A 21,788-nucleotide genomic window follows, 5' to 3' on the forward strand; every position below is an offset into this window, starting at 1 on the left:
GAGTACACTGAGCAGCAGAGAGATCAAGGAGATGGAAAAGCCATCAAGTCGGAGAGGACGCCATCCAGAGTGAAGAAAACAAATAAAAAATGCAGACTTTTAATGCATGGAGGACAGAAATGTCATAGATGTAGGTACAGAGTCTGTCCCCATGGCGATCTCTGGGGCTAGGTCAGCGCATCTTCTTACAGTAGTGCTAAGCATTACAGGCTGTTCGCATTCTCCTGTGGCCCCGTGCTTTTTGCTCAAGAAAGGCCTATTGGCCAGCATGAGCAGATTTCCTTCCACGTGTCCTGCTTATGCTCCCATACACTTAGCACAGGGCTGGTTCCACTGACCATTTTGCTTTATGTTGGCCAGGCACTTTCCCTCCATACCCATCCTGTTATACAAGACCAGATTACGATGCCACTTCCCACCTCCATGTCTTCAAGGAGACAGAGAACTAAGGTCAGAAAATGAGGCTAGCAATAGGGATCACTTAATCTGGTGAGGAAATGCCTAGGGATTAGCGTGAACAATAGAAACACAAGATGTTCCAGTTAGAAAACCTTAGACATTCTTTAGCTCAGGAATTCTAGGGCTGGACAGACAGCTCAGTAGGTAAAGTACTTGTTTTGCAAACATGAAGACAGGTGGTTGGCTCCTCAGAAGTCATATAAATGTCTGGTGGGTATGGTGGTACTCGGAGGGCAGCGTCGGGATCCCTGAGCAAGCTGGCTATCTAGACTAGCCAAATCAATGAGCCCCAGGCTCAAGGCGAAGGCTCCACTTCAATATATAAGGTGGGGCATGATCAAGGAAGACATTCTTTATCATTCTGTATTCTCCATACATATAAGCACACACATGCAGTATACCCGAGCTCTTATGAACATGTGTACATGTGCACACACGCCACACGCATACACTTGCAAAATTAGTAATTTAAAACCTAACATCTGTGAGCCACTAAGTTGGGCTTAAGGAAGTCTATAAACCACAGTGAGATTATTTTGCGAAATGTTCCCTTTATGTTTACGTGTGTACATTTTGAGCCCCTAAGCCTTTAATTTTAATCACAATTCTGAATCACATCCACCTGCATTCTTAACCAAGGATGGGTAGGCCTCCCCAGATAATGTTTAGAAAAGCGCTCATTGTATAAAATAAAGAACAATCAGACCACAACCCATAGAACCAAAGAGGCTATATATATAGCATGGAGGTCCTTAGGACAACTGTGGCTTATAATAAATTTCGGTTTTACTCAATTATTGAAAAAAAGAGCCAAATGAATGGAAACACATGAACTATGAACCAAAGGCTGAGGGGCCCCCAGCTGGATCAGGCCCTCTGAATAGGTGAGACAGTTGATTGGCTTGATCAGTTTGGGAGGCATCTAGGCAGTGGGACCAAGTCCTGTGCTCATTGCATGAGTTGGCTGTTTGAAATCTGGAGCTTATGCAGGGACACTTGGCTCAGTCTGGGAGGAAGGGACTGGACCTCCCTGGACTGAGTCTACCAGGTTGATCGCATTCCTCGGGGGAGGATTTGCCCTGGAGGAGGTGGGAATGGGGGGTAGGCTGGGGGTAAGGGAAGGAGGTGGGAGGGGGGAGAATAGGGGAACCCATGGCTGACATGTAGAACTGAATGGTATTGTAAAATAAAATAAAATAAAATAAAATAAAATAAAATAAAATAAAATAAAATAAAATAAAAAAAGTGCTCATTGATGGGGGTTGTCACCAGTGTTGGGGGATGTGATAGGTGTTGAGCAGGTGGGAACTCAAGTTTCATGTGTGTGAAATACAACTGACCTGCCTAAAATACAAAGAGCATCCCTATTGGAGAAACTGCCAGGAACTGAGACCCCCACCTCAAGTCATCAATGGTTCTCTCTCAGCCCCAAAGCTAGTGGCATAGTTGGTTTTATTAATCAATCAACCCAAGAGATGTGCTAGAGTCCACATTATTTCAATTCTCATTTCCTAAATGATACTGCAATCTATGAAAACCACGAGTCCAGAACATGTCATCTCAGAAAACCTAGCCCATTTGGGGGCTGAGGATTGAGCCTGTGACTTCGTGTGTGGTGGACAAGCACTCTACTGCTAGTGTAGATCGCTAGTCTGGGCCGGTTTCTTGTTGTTGTTGTTGTTTGTTTGTTTGTTTGTGTGTTTGTTTTTAAGGAATTCCAAGGCACTTGGTCTTCTTTGTCATCAAATAAGGAAAGGAATACTTGAACTTTGAAAAATGAAAGCATAGACACATGAAACTAGAGCCGCAAGGTGAATGAATACTCTTTCCCAGCCACTCTGAATCAGGGATGCCAGCCTTAGCCTGTGGAATGTCCTCCTGACACTTCAGGGGACTTGGCTAGAATGCCTCTTTTCTCTAAACATGGAAAGAACCATTGAAAACATCATGGTGTTGCTGCCAGTTTGCTGCGAAGAAGTAACAGGTGCCTTGGATTCAGAGTTAAGTGGGAGGAATTATGCAATATTAGCTGAATGGTAGGGCTGTGAGGTCACAGAGATGGGTGTTTAAATCCTGGCTCTGCATCTCAATTGATGTGTGAGCTTGGGCAAAATTATTTAATCCTTCTGAGCCTCAGTTTCCTCCTCTGCAAAGTGGGCATAACAATCGTATCTAGGAGGATTAATTGAGATAATCCATGCAAAGTGTCTCACAAAGTCTAGCATATGGGAAGGCTCACCGAAGGTTAGCAGTTAGTACAAGTGATTATCGTGACTTGTGTCTGTGATTAAACACAGCTTTGAGTTCAGTGTGTTTGTGCCAAAATTGCTTTCAGAGGAGAAGCGCTGGGTTGACTTTTTTTTTGAGTCTTGCCCTGCTGCCCAGAAAGTCCCTTAGACGGTCTGGGGTTGGAGTCATAATATTTAGTAAGTGCCTGCCTCTCATTCCAGTTTGTATGAAAGGTTGGTTATCTTCCCGCACACATATCCTGGTGTTGCTGGGCGAGTGGGTGAGAACAGACCCATAAAATCACCAAACAGATACCTCCTCTGCTTCTGCCTCCTGAATTGTTAAAGTGTTCCGGTGAATGCTGGTGGCCACAGTGAGTACAAAGAGAGACGGCCACTAAATGAAAGGAGAGCTACTAGGCAGAGTGAAAGGTGGTCATGACTCCCATGGCCTTCAGACAGCAAAGTTTCTTAGCAGAGAGCATCAGACCTAAGATAACCACAGACCAGCACCTCAATGCGGTGTGTCCCATCCTCATGGAAGGAGGCTGGCCTTGTGTAAGGAAGGTCTGTGAGGGACTATGCCTGGTACCAGCCAGGTCACCAAGCATAGAGGAGGAAGCCTACCATCTGACCACATTTTCTACAGCCACATCCTCTCAGGGCCAAACCAGGATGGTTTCCCTGATCCTAGACTTCCTTCTGCCACCATGGTTGATGCAGAAAGCAGGATGGGCATTGCCAAGCCATCTGTGGTCTTGGTTTAGAAGAGAGGACAGGAGTATACATGGAAGAGCAGCCATACCCTGGGAATTCCCTCAGCCAGTGTCTTTATTCTCTGGAGTTGAGACCCATTGTTTGCTGGGCAGATAAGATGGGTACCTTAGCATCATCTTCGTTATTATTCATCTCAATATTAGACATTATAATTGTTATCGAGCAGTTTCTCAGCAGCCACTGCCTTGTGGTGGCATTCCTTTTAGTTACCTAATACTTACTCACAATCAGAGGATTAACATAAGCCTAATGCAAACACTGGGCATAAATTTAAATCAAAAATGTTGATGTGGGAAAATTACTTTCTGAAGCTAAAGTTAGTCCCTAGTGTCCACTTTCTCTCAGCAGTTTGTGTACAGCTCTTTCCTCCTGTGTATTTGTCTTTGGAAAATGGGGTTAACCCAGACACAGAAAATCATTTTCCATATTAACATGTGTCAAAACATTAAATGATTTGGAAAAGCTTAACTAGTGATAGGGATGTAGTTCAGTTGGTAAGGGCTTGACCAGCATGTTCAAAGCCCTGAGAATGATCCACAACATGACATAAACCAAGTGTGGTGCCGCACAATTGTAATCCCTGCACTTGGGAGGTGGAGGCAAGAAGATCAGACGGTCATCCTCAATGATGTGGTGATTCTGAGGCCACTGTCTCAGAGAGAGGGACTGGGAGGAAGGAAGAAGGAAGGAAGTATGGAAAGAAGGAAGGAGGGGAGGGAGCAAGAGAGGGAGGGAGGGAGGAAGAAAGAAGGAGAAAAATAGTCTAATTATAAGTCATCCATCTTTGTCAAGAGGAGATACCATATGTATGTGTGTGTACAGTCCTGTGAATGCAGCAAGTCTGTGAACAGTGGCAGCCAGAACGACCAGTATCAGAGCAAGATTTACTAGACAGGCCCAGTATGACCAGTAGCTGTGTGGACTCATTTCCTCTGCCATTTCTTCCTAGTCCACCCTGTGACCATGAAATGAGCCCTGCAAGGAATAATGTAAACGAGAGCTTCCTGGGGCTCCAATGGGCCTACCAGGCACCCTTTAGATCTTCTGCCAAGAGGAGACTGAGCCAGAGGGCTCCTGGCCTGGGAGTCAGCACACTACCTTCCTGCTCAGTGCTGTGGTGCACATTGTTTTGACATGTGCCGTACCTTCCATCTCACAGTGCCTGAGGGCCTGAGGAAGGTGTGCTTTCAACACCATGGAATTCCCAAGCATCTGCACACAGTGAACTCCTCGCTTCCCACCTCCTCCTCGGCATAGTGAGCTTTCCTGAGAGCAGGGATGAGGTATAGGGCTCTGGTCCACAAAGGGGTTCTGTTTCTCTCGGCCTGATCTTGGGGCAGACTGGTTTTGTACTTGCAGAGATGGGTCAGCTTTCTGAGGGTCTCTGGTTTGTTTGGGCTCATCCAAACCTGTGTTATCTAACTCCACTTGGCTGTGATCTCGGTTGCCACTGGGAAATTAGCATCTCGTGAACCTAGAGGCTCTTGTCTTGTCTCATACCTTATACTCCAGGACAAGCAACCACACTGTCAACCAGTTTCCAAATTCTTATTTTGAAGTTCTTGTTACTGCTTGTTTGTTTGTTTGTTTGTTTGTTTGTTTGTTTGTTGTTTGCATCAGAGTTAACACCTATTCATCTCAGGCTGATCTCAACTCATCCTCCTCCTGCCTTGGTCTTCAGGGTCCTGGGATTGCAGGCATGAGCCACTATGCCCGACTATTGTAAGATTTAACCAGTAGCAGCCATGCAGAACCTGATCTTAAAGAACAGGCTAAGAATCCACTTCCTAGCCCAGGCCAGCCTGCCTGCACCTGCTGATGCTGACCTGCCTAATTCTCAGGGATACCCAGAAGAGTTCCCACCAAATACAGGCAGAGAACGTGCAGCTAGTTCTTGTCTTGACTGCTGGTGTTTCTTGGTTTTCTCTGAACATCTGAAGTATTCCTCCACAGCTTCCTGGGCTAGTCCCTGGCCTGCTCTTTCATCACAGCTCTGTTCCTTACCCTCTTGGTTTCCTGTTTCTAAGTTTTTATTTTTACATCCCTCTATAGTGCTGCAACAACCAAACAATATCAAGAACCAGAGCATGCCTACGTCGACAGTGATGGATGGCTGTCATTTCATTAGACCATCGCTAGAATACTGAGGTTTTGGAAGACATATAAGCACTTAAGATGGTCACATTAAATAATTTCCTATTCCCCCTCCCCTTGGGTAACCTTGTATATCTTTAAATTAGTAATGATTACACAATCTCACTGTTAACAGACCTGTAAATGAGCTGAGTGATGGGTGGGAATCATTCAACTGCTCTGCTGGAGGAGTTGCTTTTCCTTATTGTCCATTGTAAGACAGGGAGTGCCCCGCTCCTCTCCTGAGCTATGCTGAGAGTGAATAAGGACAGTACCAGTGTAGAGCTGGATGGGAAGGCAGAAGGTGCTGTGGGAACTCACACGGCCCCGTGGATGGGAGTTAATTTCTCATTCACTCTTACATCAATTCCAAGTTCCTCCCTTCACCCTCTCCAGGCATTTGCCTCCCTTGTTGGATCTGGTTTCCTCTTCCCTCCGGAGAGCTGGCCTGTGTGTTTTTACTTTGAATTGAACTATACTATTTCCAGGTTGCCCACCCCCATGGATGCTAGAGCCTAATTGGTCTGATCTCCCCAGCGTCTTCAGAGCCTTCCCTCTGGGTGTCATCTGTGCATTTGAATCAATCTGCCTCTCTTTCCCCACCCGTTTCCAGTTCTTTAGGGATGTTAACAGACAATTTCCTCTAGAGGCTCCATCAGAGTCTCGCTCTGGCCAACCTCCTGGTCAAAGCATCACTGTGTGACTGTTGACTCATTCTGAAGCCTTAGGACCTGTGACCAGAGCAAAGCCAGGGTGAATTCATCTGCAGTTAAGAAGCAGGGAACAAGCTGAGCCATTTATATGGTCCTGATTTAATATTCCCACCACATCCCTTTTCTTTTTGTCATTTAGCTTTGAGTGAATCACTTTCCCACCTCTCCTGTTTCCACTGCCTGAAGAAGATATGAAGGTTATCTGGCTGGACATGGTCTCAAAGGCCCTTAGCCTTAGTCAGAGGCCACGTCACAGAGGCAGAAATCTTCCAGAGAATTAGACCCATCTGGGTATGGCTGGACAGCTTCTTCTTTAACCCAGCCACAATAATGCATTCGCTTCCAGAGGACCATGGTTGTGTAAGAAATAACAAAATCTCTTGGGTTTTCATATTACAATGTTGTCAGATTAAAAGCTGATGTCAGACTGATCCTCTCCCCTCTGAGGAATACCAACATCACCTCTCTACCTTCTCGGAAGTCACCCGGGGTTTCCAGAGATGGCTGCAAACCCAGGACATGAGATGACATGCTCAGTGCTCTGTCCCTTACAACATTCGACCTCTGCAGGAATTGGTGGTCTCCAGAGGGATTGCATTGCAGAATCCCAAGTCGAGGAGGGACAGGGGCCAACTGACTTATTTATTGTCATGAGTAATGGTTTCATAAGAAATAGAGAGAGGAGGAAACAGAAGTAGTGGCCTCAAATCCCTAGAAACTCATTTTATGACTCAGACATCTTCGGGAGGTGCTTAACCTGCTGGACAGCATCTGTCATGGCTGCACTTAACTCTTAGAACACGGAAGAGTAGGGAAGGCAAAGAGGTCACAGATGTAATCTTGAGGAACACGAGCTCCAGTCTACTCAACCCCTAGCTCTCCTGCTTATTATTTATTTAACCCCACTCCCCAGTTTCCCCAGAATGGGATATATGAAACTACTTACCTCAATGGGGTGGTTCTCAGGAATAACAATGTCACAGATATCAATATGTGGCTCCTGGCATTTTTATTGTTGAGGAGCTTGCCATCACCGGGCTAAAAAATGTATTCCATACACAGAAATCCCCATGTTAAGCAAATGAGTAGGACTTGGAAAGACTTACCACATAGTTGTTCTCATATCAAAGAGATGTGCAAGCAGAAGATTTGACTACTTGGGAGTGGACAAATCAGGGTACTGAGAGGTAACTATGCTCAGAGTACATGGCACTGGTGGAATAAGAGTGTCATAATGAAAGCCATTGCTTTGTACAATGACTGACTGTATGCTAGTTTTAAAAAAATCTATGCATGTTCAACAAGAGCGATTTGCAGGTGTATAGTCAGGAGTCAGCTCCTGGGTAGGGAAGCTGGTCCCAGAGAGGCGAAGCCCCTTCTGCAAGTGCCAGCACGGATACGGGCTGTTGTGGTCTCTGGTGTACTACCACCTGGTGCCCCGGCTCCCTTTCCCATTTCAGCCACTTGCCGAATACCCAGAAAGCCTCGGTATGTGTTGGAAACTGAGCCAAAAAGGAGGAATCAGAAATTGCTCTCTTTTGAGTATTTTGAAGGATGGTGAAACCTTGTTAGGAATGTTGCTCCAGGGACTGAGAAAACACCATATGTGGGAAAGCATTGCTAAGTGAGGAAAATAGCATGTGCACGCTGGTCGGGATCTTGGAAAAGTCTGAGCAGGGAAATGGGCACTAGAGAGAGGGTAGGAAGGGGGTTTTACTGAGGTCTTTAACAGGTCTTTTTCTAATTATAGCCAAGAAGAGCCTGGGGACTGTGGCCTGCTTCAGAGCCAAGGCCTATATTTTCTTTGGGAAAATAAGGCAGAGTTGATTGGCTTCCAATCCAGGCTTGGCAGAAGCCCATGCAGGATTTCAAGCCAGTAAGCAATGCCTTGGGTAGGTCTTGATTGGTGCCGGTGCCCATCCAGTCAGCAGACACTGGAGCTCTGCAGTGATGTCGAGCCAGGGGCTGGGCTTGTAGGATGTGTGGATTAAATAGACAGTGTTCCTCATCATGGAGGAGGGGACCTACCGCTAATAACAACCGTAGGACACTTGCTGAAGTTGAACCTTCTTCAGATGACTGTGAGCACTCTCTAAGTGAAAGGAAATTCACCGTTGTGCCTGGCCCAGCTGACACTGCCTTCCTGTTTCCACTACCCACCCTGGGGAAATAGTCCCTAGGGAAAAGTCCTACCCCAAGAGACATGGTAGGAAGTGAAGGGACCGCTGACCAAAAAAGGACCAGAAGTCACTCTTCGCCTCTCCTCATGGCCAGCGTAGTCACGAACCTCACTTCCCACGTCCCACACTTGCTTCCTTAATCTCCCATCCCTGCGTATGCAATGCATGGTGTTCCTTCTCTCTCTCCCACAACCAGCATGGCTGCTCTGAGCTCCAAGCATGTGTGAGCAATGACAACTGGGAGCCACCATGCTGTTACAGACTGCTGGGAGCCAGATGTAGAAAGAGGAATCTTCCAGATGTTTGGTCTTCTGTGCATACACGCAGCAGGGGCAGGAGTAGGGCCTGCCTGTTACCATGGACAACTCAAGTTCATGTTCAACTGCCATTTCTAGTACACTCAGTGTGTACCTGATTGTGTCCTTCCAGTTACCTGGTGATGAAAAAGCGTTGTCTGGTCGAGCTTAAGAACCAAGTCCTCTAATCCCTGCAGTTAACGAACAGCCCACTAGACCTCAGTTTCCCATCTGCAGAAATGAAGTGTCTAGGATCCTATGCATCCTGCAATGTGATACTTTAAAAAAATTTTGTTCCAATATTCCTGGGATTGCTTTTTTCCAAAAACAAAGAAAGGGATGAAGAAATGGAGGGAGGGAAGAGAGAGGAAGGAAGGAAAGGAAAGGAAATAGATTTTCAAAATGGAGTCCAGAGGATGCCTGCTGGGATTTGAGAGAGGCTTGCAGACAGCTTAGAAACACTTAGCAACCTGCACCTGGCATACTGTCGGACTCACTCCAAAGTGAATAGAGGGTAAGCGACAGTGTGAACTAGGGAATGGGTGAGATCCAGGCTAACTTCCATAGGTCTACGAAGGATGCAAGACCTCCTAAAGTAGCCATTTGGAGGACAGGCTGGCAGAGTGTGAAGGAGCATGGTTGCTGTTGTTGGAGGTAATTTGGAGAGCACCAGAGGAAGGCCAACTTATGAAGCCAGCAGTGAGGAAGGGGAACCATTTCAACAGAAGTGTCCGTGACAATGACAAGGACAGAAGACTTACCCATGAGTCACAAAGCTTGCTCAAGCAGCAGAGAAATAGTGAATGAGGTTGGAGTGTGGGACATGAGAGCCCGATACAACTGTGATGGGAAATCAGAGCAAGAAGGCAGAGATACCCCACCTCCTCTCCCTGTTAGGCCCTCTCTGTAAAATAGCTAGAGGTTATACCTGGAATTTCTCTCACAGGCCCATGTGTTCAAGGTTTGGTCCTGACTTGGTGGTAGGTACTGAAAGCTTGTGAGAGATTTTCACATCACTGGAGTCGTGCCCTGGGGTATTGCTCTCTCTCCTCTTTCCTCTTTTTTCTTTCTTTCTTTTTTTTTTTTTTTTTTAGCTCCAGATCATGATTAATTTTTTTTCACTCAAGCACTCTTTTGCCATTCACCAAAAACCCAAGCAACAAGACCAATTCATTGTGAGCTGAAGCCTTGGAAGCTACGAGCCAAGAAAACCTTTTCTTTTTCTTTATATATTGATCCTGTTTGGTATTTGTTATAGTAGCTGAATGCTGACTAGCAAACCAGTGAAGGCATGAAGTTAGATGTGCTTTTGTTTTTAAAAGGTTTGCTTTTATTTTTATTTGTATGTGTGTATGTATATGTGCATGCCACATGTGTGCTGTTGCCCATGGAGGTCAGCAGAAACTGTTAGCTCCCCTAGAATTATAGTTACATGCAGTTGTAAACCACCCAGCATGGGTGCAGGCACTGAACTTGGGTCCTCTAGAAGAGCAGCAAGCATCTTTACCCCCAGAGCCAGCTCTCCGACCCTCAATAAGTCTTTTCTAGCAGTAACTTTCGCTTCAAAGCTCAAGCTATCATCCCAAAGACTTTCTTCTTATCCTAAGTCCATCACACCATCCAATATCCACCTTGCCAAATCATCCTCCCAATTGCCTTGGCAACCTCTCTATACAGCCTTTTATTTTATCTGTGGCCCCACAAATATCATCCCTGATTTTCTGCCCTGTGAGCAAGTAGCCTCCTGTGTCCAGACTTTGGGATAATTTGATAAATTGTTTTTTGATAGACTTCCAGTTTCAGATGATTTTATTGCAGGTCTACTGGGGTGAGGGTGGAGACTCAAACTGTGTGCATGCTGTTTATTTTGTGTTCTTGAAGTTTCATTTTGTTAGGTTTGCAAGACTGACAGAAATGTCACTTCTCTGCAGAGTGGGAGGGAGATGAATTACCCTGTGGGAACCATTTTCCTGGGATAACACAATTCCTGGAGTAGTCTCTAGGGCAGGCAGCCATGGTAGAACCCTTCCCTTAGTTTTGACTTCGAAGGAGTCAGTTATCCTAAGAGTGGTTCCCAGGGAAGGAAGATAGGCCCTTTATCACAGAGGCAGGCCAGGACCAGTGGGAAGACGGTCCAGTTAATGCCTGGACCTTTGTCAGCTGTTGGGGATGAGGGAGAAAGTCCCACCTGAGAGGAGCTGGGGGAAGAGGCTGAGGTGGATTCTGGGGACAGGCTCCTGGGTGAAGATTCCGAATCAGAACTCCTTTTCTACAGCTTGTGTCAAGGTTGTTTGTTCCTTTGTTTTCCCTCTGGATCTTAGAAGATCTTTCTGAAAATACCAACACTGAACCAAGGGAAAGGATTTTATTTTCCATGTGAAGGCAGAACTCGGAAGAGAAAATACCCGTGGGGCCATTGGGGTGGCAGCAGTGGTGATTAAAAAGTGAACACTCTGGGGGTGGGGTGAGGGAACTGTAAGGTCAGGGTCACCAGCTCAGCTGTCTTTCCACCTGGGAATCTGCCTCCTGGGCTAACCTGCCGGAAGTGTGGGCTTGGCCCCAGTGCAGGAGAGGTGAGTGGGAGGATCTCAGGATCCCTCTGCAATTCCACAAGGACTCACCAGGAGCCCTGTGCTGAGGTTCTGTTATGGCAACAGAAGAGAGTGTGGTGGGTTAAAGAACCCTTTCAAAAGGCAGAGGCCTACAGAAGGAGTATAGGACTACAAAAAGAAATAGATAATGGAAACCCAAAATCCCTAAGAGGGAAAAAGGAATCAATATCAACCCTTGCTACTCAGAGCAGGCGAAGCCATTCATTTGAGTTGAGTTTTGCTGGGTCTCTCTGTCTCCTGCAGGAAGTGCTTCAGAGCGGTGGCTTTTAGGGTTGGTAGATCTGAGGGGTGTCCTGGTGACATGTCCTTCTGAGAGCCTGACAGAGCCCCTTGACACTTAGGCCCTCTCGGCAGGTGGCCGGTGGTCTTGTGTTTGTTTCCAAGACAGAAGGGGCCAGGAATGAACCTCTCTTTGAAGCCACACTATAAAAACAACAGACCCAATTCCCAGCCTCAGTGTGCTCCTCTGGAAGACCCTAACAGGCTAGAATAGGGGACAAGAATTCCATGTCTTGAGAACACTACGAGGCTCTGAGCTGATGAAGCCGTCCACTGATGCGGTCCTCACTGCTGTTTCAGTGCAGTGGACCACGTGTGTCTTCCCAAGCTCAAGGGACTTGTCAGGATGTCATGGGGGCACAGCAGGAGGCTGGGGAACCGGGCAGACATCTAATGTCAAAGCAACTGGTGCTGTCAGTCTAGGAAGGAAGCCATCGGAAGACCTGTGTGGTTGGTGCCTTTCCCAGGATTTCTCAGGGGCTGGGGGAGGAAACTGCCCCTTCTAAAGAGCAGGGAGGAGTCCCGCTGCTTCCTTAAATGGTGGTGCCTTCTCTTTACTCTCAGAGACTGCCAGCCTCAGGCCGCTGATACCAGAATGACCCAGACTCTCCCAGCCAGCTGTTAACACCTGTGTTTCCTCTTTCAGATCTTACAGGTGAACAAGGTGATGTCCATCTTGTTTTATGTGATATTTCTCGCTTATCTCCGTGGCATCCAAGGCAACAACATGGATCAAAGGAGTTTGCCAGAAGACTCGCTCAATTCCCTCATCATAAAGCTGATCCAGGCAGATATTTTGAAAAACAAGCTCTCCAAGCAAATGGTGGATGTCAAGGAAAATTACCAGAGCACCCTGCCCAAAGCAGAAGCCCCCAGAGAACCAGAGCAGGGAGAGTCCACCAGATCGGAATTCCAGCCAATGATTGCAACGGACACAGAACTACTGCGGCAACAGAGACGCTACAATTCGCCCCGGGTCCTGCTGAGTGACAGCACCCCTTTGGAGCCCCCTCCCTTGTATCTCATGGAGGATTACGTGGGCAACCCGGTGGTAGCCAATAGAACATCATCACGGCGGAAACGGTACGCAGAGCATAAGAGTCACCGAGGAGAGTACTCAGTGTGTGACAGTGAGAGTCTGTGGGTGACCGACAAGTCCTCAGCCATTGACATTCGGGGGCACCAGGTCACAGTGCTAGGGGAGATCAAAACCGGCAACTCCCCTGTCAAACAATACTTTTATGAAACAAGATGTAAAGAAGCCAGGCCAGTTAAAAACGGTTGCAGGGGAATTGACGACAAACACTGGAACTCTCAGTGTAAGACGTCCCAAACCTACGTCCGGGCACTGACCTCAGAAAACAACAAACTCGTAGGCTGGCGCTGGATACGAATAGACACTTCCTGTGTGTGTGCCTTGTCGAGAAAAATCGGAAGAACATGAATTGGCATCTGTCCCTACATATAAATTATTACTTTAAATTATATGATATGCATGTAGCATATAAATGTTTATATTGTTTTTATATATTATAAGTTGACCTTTATTTATTAAACTTCAGCAACCCTTACAGTATATAAGCTTTTTTCTCAATAAAATTCTCGTGTGCTTGCCCTTCCCTCAGGCCTCTCCCATCTGTTAACCTTGTTTTGTGACCGGGCTCTCGGGACCCCTTCTGTAAAAACCTGTGTACACCAGTATTTTGCATTCAGTATTGTCAAGGCCATGACTGTGGTTTTAGTAAAACTTCTTAAAATCAGACGATGTCAGAGTTGTGTATAAACAGAGTACTAACCTCCTTCTGGTATATTCCACGTTGGATTAACGAATTAAAAACAACCACTATGGCCTCCATTGAAGAAGGTACCTTGCAGCCTGTGGCTTGGCATTCTCCTCTGGACAGCAAGCTCACAATCGGGTCCTCACTTGCTCCTCTCAGCTCTGGGGCCTGCCAATTAGAATTGTGGTTTGCGCCAATAATAACGAACCTGGCAATTTTACTTTTCAGCACATTTGTTGTTTGGGGATTGTGTAAGGGTTGGATTTTTTTTTTTTCCTTTCTGTTTGGCTTTAGTTTTGTTTTTACTTTTGGTAAGTGGTTTTCATCCTTTCAGACAGAAAGGAAAAATTTTTCTAACTATTCCTAACAGATTTTATGTGTATGTGTGTGTGTGTGGTGCTGGGGTTCGAACTGTAACAGGAAAATTACATATCTACCCAGGAGCAAACTGAAATGGCTCATGAATAATCCATACACAGAAGATAAATGTACTCACTGCAGAATCTCCCGGCTCAGGACTTTCCCCGCTGATCCTGTAGTCTGCCTCCAGCTCATGAGCAGTTGTACACTGGTGGACTGGTTTAAACTCTAGCCCCTCCCCTATGACCTTGTGAAGGGTTTAAAGACTATCAGAGCCTGGGTTTCCTGGGGATGCAGTCACATGGAGACTCCCAGGACAGCTGATGCGTCAGTGGCGTTCCTGTTATCAACTTAGTAGCCAGAGATAGGCCTCTGAGAGTGTCATAGCCTGTCCATTGCTGCCTTCTTTCCAGGGCATTGTGGTCAACCTCGTATCATTGTTAATTGATGCAACCATAAGAAGCAAACAGCCCAAATAAAAAGGACTTTCTTGATGCCTGCTGAGTCCTGGCAAGGGATCACTGTGCTGATAACCTCTGGTCCTTGTGAGAGTAGGGATATTAGTCATGCCCCGCCCCAAAGAGTTTCCTGATGTCCTGTTCCCACTGTGACACAGTTCATCCTGTTGGAGATGCAGCATAAGTACTCTGGAAGTAAAGAGGTCTACCACCCCAATATGGGAGCTTCTATGACCACCCTAACCCCTGCTGTGTGCCTGCTCTGACCTGGATTGCTAGGCCTCAGTTTAAGGACTGTTTGTGCTCTCTCGACAACGCCTCTGACATGTACAGAGAGGACCCATGTCCTCTGTATGACGTGAGCATCTGAAACAGATGCAGCAAATAGCAACCACTGTGGTTAAAAAACATCATTTTATACTCATTTTATACTGGGTCCTAAACTATGAAGGCAGAAAATAAGATACCTACTATATTCCCACAATGCACTGGACACTTTCAAAAATGGCTGACATTATTTGTCAAAGGAAGGAAGGAAGGAAGGAAGGAAGGAAGGAAGGAAGGAAGGAAGGAAGGGAGAGAGGAAGAAAACTTAAGGGAGGCATTGTCATCTCAGGGTGAGGAAACAGGTAGGTTGAAGTTGACTGTAGTCTTGCAGGGAATTGGTAGAGTAGAGAGTTATTTTCGTATGTTAGCGATGACACCGGATGCCCATTGTCAGCCTTCCCTCCTCTTCTAGCCTGAGAGCGCTGCATTTTCCATGAGTGCTGGCTGCAGCGCTAAGGGACGAGAGCACAGTTCTCTCACGGAAACCTGCTGTTGCCTGGGCTTCGCTGCCCGTGTTCAGGACAGGGAAACCAGCAGGCAGTCAAAGTGGGTCCAGTGAACAGCAGAGCTCAGTTCTCAAGATCTCCTCACTGTGGGGACCCCATGAGCGTTTCTAATGAAGATGTAGCACCCCAGATGTTGGAGACACCTAAAGAGCTGAGGTCTGGATGTGAATGATGAGGAAGAGGAGGAGAGGGTGGGCACAGAAACTCTCATTTTAGAATTCTGGTAGAAGTTCCATGGTAGAAGAGTACCTACTAAGGCTTATCCATCACCTACCTTAGGGGACCTTAGACTAGCGCCTGCTAAGTTCCCTTTTTTTCAGGTCTCTTGCCAAGCCTCCTTCTCCAATGGGGGAGGTATTGCGAACCCTCCATACAGTGCAACAATATTCGGTTAGCAGTTGTGCCTACTGCTCTTCTGAAGGGGTGTGTTCTGTTCTTCCAGGATGTTGTTGTTACCCGGGGTGTGGGGTTTGTTACATTACTCTGCTTGCTGCTTCCTCTCTCTGGGTGGGTGCATGTGTGTCTACGTGCCTTTTCTCGTTCATTTAGTCAGTGTGGATGCTCCCTACTGAGGCTGGAGAGACCATTTGCATCTCTGAACATGTGTTCAAGAATGAAGCCTATGTAAGCAGTTCACAGCTATCTGGAGACTCACATGACTTCACCGGGAAGACTCATCTCCAGGCCTCAAGCTCTGACAGCCTTGGGTATGCAAAGGCAACGCTGAGGGTCTCCAATTAGGTCTGACTTCACTTCACAAGCTCCAGCTTTGTCCAGGGGCACTATGGGTTCTTCCTCAACCAGAGTGCCCTGAAACCCAGGAAGAGCCTGTCCACAGCAACAACCCCTTACTCTGCGACCCTGGCTCCTAGGCCAAGATCTGAATTCTCTGAAGTCTCATACATCTGAAAGCTCCTGCAGCTGGAAGTTTCTTCCTCCAGATCCCTGTTCTCACTTCTTCTCAAGTTACAGTCGCATAACTTTCTCAAGTTACAGTGGGCTGGTGGCCTACTTGATGTACACGCATGTTCCACAACACTTTGAAATGCAAATGCTTCTTTCCTGACTCAAGTCCCCAGGTTTTGATTTGGTTCTGGGTGGAGGTTGGTCCAGCCTTGAAGAGCAGAACTCTGATATAGGTCAGAACACTCTGAAGGACTATGGGTTTGTTTGTATCGATGTTCAGCCTCATGGAACCAAGGGGTTCCTGTGCAGGGACCCCAAATCGGGAGGGGCAAAGAGGCAGGGAAGAAGTGTGCCAAGAGTACCAAATGCCCTTTCTTTCTTCTTTTAAAAAATGTTGTATGTATGGGTGTTTTGCCTGCATGTATATCTGTACACCACATTCATGCCTGGTGCCAGGTCAGAAGAGGGCATTAGCTCCTTGGGAACTGGAGTTACAGAAAGTTGTGGGTCACCAAGTTGGTGAACCCAGGACCTCTGGAAGAGCAGCCAGCACCCTTATCTGCTGAGTCATCTCTCCAGCCTCACCAAATGCCCTTTCTTGAAGGAACTGATTACCACTGCTGAGTCTCTCTGGGTTGAACTGTTGTGCGGGTCACTGACATTTCGGGTTAAATTACAGAATGCTCTGCAGCAAAAACACATTAAAGTTTATTGGGAAGTTGTGAAACACAGCCTAATGAATTAGACAACTATTCACATGGAGGTGGATGAGTAAGTAGGTATGCATGTCTTACGGGCGCCTGCACGCATTCCCCCTCTCTCTTCTCTCTTTCTCTCTCCCCCAGCCCCCCCCCCCCCGTGTATGTGTGTGTGTAAAACTATTTTGATATCCTAATGACTGATGTATTGCATTTTTAAAAAGAAATTAGTGCTTTGAACAGAATGTTATTAAGCACAGATTTCACCTTAAGGAAACTGAACTGCCAGCCAGATGGGGAGCATGAGAAAGAGACAAGAAAGGGTAGATGGGTGAAAATTTTATAAACAGGAAAAATAAGCAGGCCAGGACTAGGTGTTCTCCTAGGAGCCATGACAGAAGGATCTAGAACTGTGGATCTTCCAATCTAGAAAGAAAGTGACAGATGCTGGCACTGGGGGCTGCAGATGGAAGCGAAGATGGAACTAGAGTCAAGGGGGAAATACTAAGAATGATGTCATTTCCTGGGTGCTTTCTTCACGCTAGGTACTGAGCGTGAATGCTGATGGATCCTCAAGCCACCCCTGGTGTTCTGTCCTCAGTTGTACAGCTGAGGGAATTCGTTGACAAAAGCAGCTTTCCTGAGGTCACACAGCTAATCAGTGGGAAAGGCCAGACAGGAACCCAAGGGGTCTCCATGACTCAGAAGCATGGGCTTCTACGTATGTAAGACCTCAGTGAAGCCAACGCTAAGGGCCTTAGAGACCCTGGCCTCTGAATTTCCATGGGGTAGCATGAGGGGGTGTGCACTTGGCACAGGCAGGGAGATAACAGGGTCAATACTGCTGGATTCCGAAGACTTCGAACAATGAAGAATGGCAGCCTCAGTGGCAGGCTCCCGGCTGCAGGGCTTCAGTACACTGGAAAGCAAGTGGGGCTCTCTTACGAGACCCCCCCCCATCCTCCATCCAGGGACTCTTAAGAGATAGAAGGCAGGAATTTCTGTTTAGACACAAACTTTGAGATCCAGTAATCCATGCTCCCTTATAAGGCAGAAATCTATTTTTATTCATTTGATACTTTAAAAAAAAAAAGTGGCATGCCTACTAGGTGGTGGGCGCTCTGCCCAGATGTATGCTCTGTGCTCACAAGAGGTATCTTCTCCCCTGGAAGTGAGGGAAGGGATGGGCCTCAGGGAAGGCAGCGTGGAGTCGCCTTGACAATTCCCACGCCTCATGATGAGTGCGCCTCAGCCAGCAGCTTGCTCTATTTTAAAACAGCCATGACTATCTGATAGAAAGTCTCTCCCTCGGCCAAAGCCCAATTGAGGAGACGAAAATAGTTGTAGCGAGGTTGTCAACCAATGGTCTGCAGGCGGCCAGAAAGTGGGCAACTGCGTGCTGCTCAGGACATTTCAAGGAAGGATTCACTGAGGCATGTGACCTCTGGGATGGCTTCTAGGAGGCGGGTTGGAGTTCCATGGGGAGGGAGAGGAGAAGGGTGTGTATGTCAGACAGAAGCAACACACACAGGTGTAGATGGGGCAAGAATGTAACCTGTGTAGGGAGAACTAAAAAGTTTGCGGTAACAATTTTAGGACTCTGGGAAGTGGGAAAGGGTGGTGGAGATAGGCTAATTCAAGGCCAGGAGGGAAGGGTCTAAAGCTTCTACAGTTTGCTTACTTAGGTGCTGGAGCCCATGTCGGAACCACCTGAAGGACTTGTTAAGACTGATCCTGGTGACTTGGGCCCCATCCCTGAGTGTCTGATTCATTAGGTCTGGGGTGCGGTTGGTGGATTTGCATTTCTAGAATGTTCTGAGGGGATATCACTGCACAGAGAAAGATCACTGATTCATCAGGCAGTGGGGAGTGGATGAGAGGTTCTTCAGGCTGCCTTTGAGAAGACAGTTTTGGTGCCAGCATCCCAGAGAGCTGGGTGATTCGCAGCAAACGACACAGAGAAGGTCTGCGGTGAGGAGAAGGCAGTTGGAAGGGAGAGTAAACCAGATTAGAGAAACGTTCACAGATGCAGTCAATATGATTTGAAACTAACTAGAAAGTGAAACAATAGAGGCATTAAATAAAACATGCCACTTCCAGATCTGGTCCTGAATCTATTTTGAGAAGATGGCAACATGAAGGGACCATGAGCAGTGAGTCTAAGGTACCCACAGGACATCAAGGTAAGGATATATCCAATGGGAAATTGATTGCTGACCTGTTTGAAACGAAAAATGACAACAACAAAAACAAAGAAAGAAAAACAGCTTGGAAAGAGCCCAGCATCATCTGAACATCCCCCTGGACCAATGAGTGCAGTCTAAGTTCAATGAAAGCCAAGGCCATCAGCTCATCAGCAAACCAGACAGTGGGAGTCACCTCCGTCAAGGGATGCGTGTCTCAGGCCTCCATTTCCGAATGGCCAGATGCTCATCCACTGTGTAGCTTTGGAAGTTGCAGAGAGTGATGGTAGATTACTGAGAAGAGGGAATGGGTAAGGGGAGGCTCAGGGTAACTGTACTCTCAGGTAAATGTCATGACATGGGAATAAGCCTTAGACATCAGTTTTGTATACTACTGTGAGAGACCTCTCTCTCTCTCTCTCTCTCTCTCTCTCTCTCTCTCTCTCTCTCTCTCTATCTATCTGTGTGTGTGTGTGTGTGTGTGTGTGTGTGTGTGTGTCCAAGTACATGCGGCAGCATGCAGGCAGACATGGTGCTGGAGAGATAGCTGAGAAGTCTACATCCCTCAGACAGCAGGAAGAGAGAACCACTGGACCTAGCTCTAGCTTCTGAAACCACAAAGCCCACTCCAGCTTCCTCCAACAAGACCACACCAACCTAACAAGGCCACTCATCCCAATCCTTTCAAATAATGCCACTCCCTATGAGCCCATGGAGGCTATTTTTGTTCAAACCATCACATCCACCTTGTTTTCCGAGACAAGGTTTCTCCCTAGGACTTGAGGCTCACCGATTATGTTAGGCTGGAGGGCTAAGGAGCCCCAGGGATCCACCTGTCTCCACCTCTCCAGCAGTGGGATCATTAGTGTGCAACACATGTGTTTTATATGGAGGCTAAGACTCAAACTCTAGTCCTCATGTGTGCATGGCAAGCACTTTCCTGACTGAACTATCTCCCCAGACCCCAGGTCTTAGTTTTAAAAACCTCCTTTTCCTTAGGGGGCATCTCCTGTCATATCCTGGAGTTATTTATAGTCAAGCCTTTTCTCTCCCCATTTTACAGTCTCATAGGACCAAGAATCATATCTCAACTCACATAACACAACTGAAAGTGTAGCTGTAAGGCTATTTGTGTAATTCCTTCTTCACCATGTTGTCCCATTTGGCTTTGGGCCACTGTGTGTCATCCTGTTTGAGTCATAACTTTATCCCCAAAGCTGTATCTAGGCCATCAGTAAGCACTAAGTCGATACTTGAGCATAACAGTGAATGAGTCCCCTTCATACCCGCAGTTAAGACAGGAAGAGGGTCCAACCTTGGAGAGAAGGGGTCTTCTGAAGAGGGTTTTGTTACCCTCTCATTACTTAGACCTCTATAATGAGTTAGGACAGATGACATAGAATAACAATGTCCCTTTCTAGCCATAAATATGTTTAGGTTTTTGTTGTTATTCTTTAAAATATCATACAAAATAGTGGGTTTCTTTATGAAATTTTAAACACATATATTACTACACAGCCCTGTCCCCTCTCTGTCTAAAGACTTGAGGCTCCTTTATTTCCATCTGAGTGAAATGTTGGCAATGGGGCTCAAATTGGGAGAAAATGAATTTTAAACATAGCTAAAGAAAACAGTAATCAAGGTTCGCATATCTAAGACAAAGAGCATCTGATGCTGAGCGGGGGTGGGGGGGCACTAATCCATCCTCTGTGCACCCGTTCTCTGAACTAAGGAAGCTCCTCCGGGGTACCAGCCACCTTTGGGGATACAATTAGAGAGGTGGCACACGGGCAGGTCAGACCCACACCTTCGTGAAGTTTACTTTGTAGAGTCTACGGCAGGGGGCAATGGTTTCTCTTGGGAGGGCTAGAACGCAGGAAATGGGTAGAGGGAGAAGGGAGAATTTGTAGGGGATGGCAGTGTTGATCTTCAAGGCACACAGTGTCAGGATGCCTACCTATGGGAAATGGGTCATGCCATTGAGTAATTAATGGTCCCAACGAAGGCACAGAATCCTTAACCAATCAAAAGCCAAACTTTGACAATAAAAGTGCAAATAGGGCCAGATTTCTGAATCACCTCCCTTTCCTTCAGCTGTGTGTGAAACATTTTAGGTTTTATCAGGGACTTTAGACACTGATTTTTGTGAATAGAGAGCATTCTGCTCTTCCCTTTCCATGGACTTCTACCTGTCAAACCTGTTCCTCTGCAGAAGAGCACTCTGCAAATGAACCATTTTCCTGCCATCGGGCAGGTCTCCTGGTCCCCTTCCAATGTTGAAAGGCCCCAGGAGCAGGCAATAGGCAGGGTCACACCCTCTGAATTCCTATGCCTAGGGCTCCTCCTGGCAGGGCTTCGGGCAGACTAGGTGGGGACCTTGGCCGCACCCAGAGCTGGGTTTCTGCCTCTGTCACCGGAGGTTTCCTCTAAGGCAAACATCAGGAAGGCCCCTCTTGGGGATTTTCTTGGGGCTGTCATTGAGTCATTTGTACTCAACAACCTTCAGTTTTCTTTCCTGAACAACAAAAAAAAAGGAGTATAAAAATATCCCCAACTCACTTACAAAGTGTCCTGGGAGCTAATCCAGACAGCTAGGAGAGCTTTGAGATTGCACCAAAGGTGATTTGAGCCGGGTGAGCTCTGGGACACACCAGAAAGGTCAGACTATATAGCCAATCCAAAACTACTAAGCCACCTAGAGTTCGGAGAAGTCAGGCGACACAACCAAAAATCATACAGCCCATATGAAATGAAAACCAGGCCTTGTATCAAATGGTCTAGAACAATCTATTCTTCCATATTGCCTGTGATAAAGTATTCTGATCAAGACAACCTAAGTGAGAAAGGCTTTAGTTTGGCTTACAATTCAGGGTACAGTCCGTCGTGGTGGGG

At 46.8% G+C, this 21,788-nt stretch overlaps 1 protein-coding gene across 1 annotated transcript in view; it reads left to right on the forward strand.

Annotated features, from left to right (window-relative positions):
• The window catches only part of Ntf3 (neurotrophin 3), a 69,706-nt gene extending 56,269 nt beyond the window's left edge, over positions 1–13,437 (forward strand). The window contains exon 2 of the mRNA XM_028892282.2: positions 12,324–13,437. Coding sequence (XP_028748115.1) covers positions 12,324–13,121 — 798 coding nt within the window. The 3' untranslated portion in view covers positions 13,122–13,437. The remainder of the gene's footprint in view (positions 1–12,323) is intronic.
• The last annotated feature ends 8,351 nt before the right edge of the window (positions 13,438–21,788 follow it).

Source organism: Peromyscus leucopus, chromosome 3 (genome assembly GCF_004664715.2).
Source record: "Peromyscus leucopus breed LL Stock chromosome 3, UCI_PerLeu_2.1, whole genome shotgun sequence".
NCBI lineage: Eukaryota > Metazoa > Chordata > Mammalia > Rodentia > Cricetidae > Peromyscus > Peromyscus leucopus.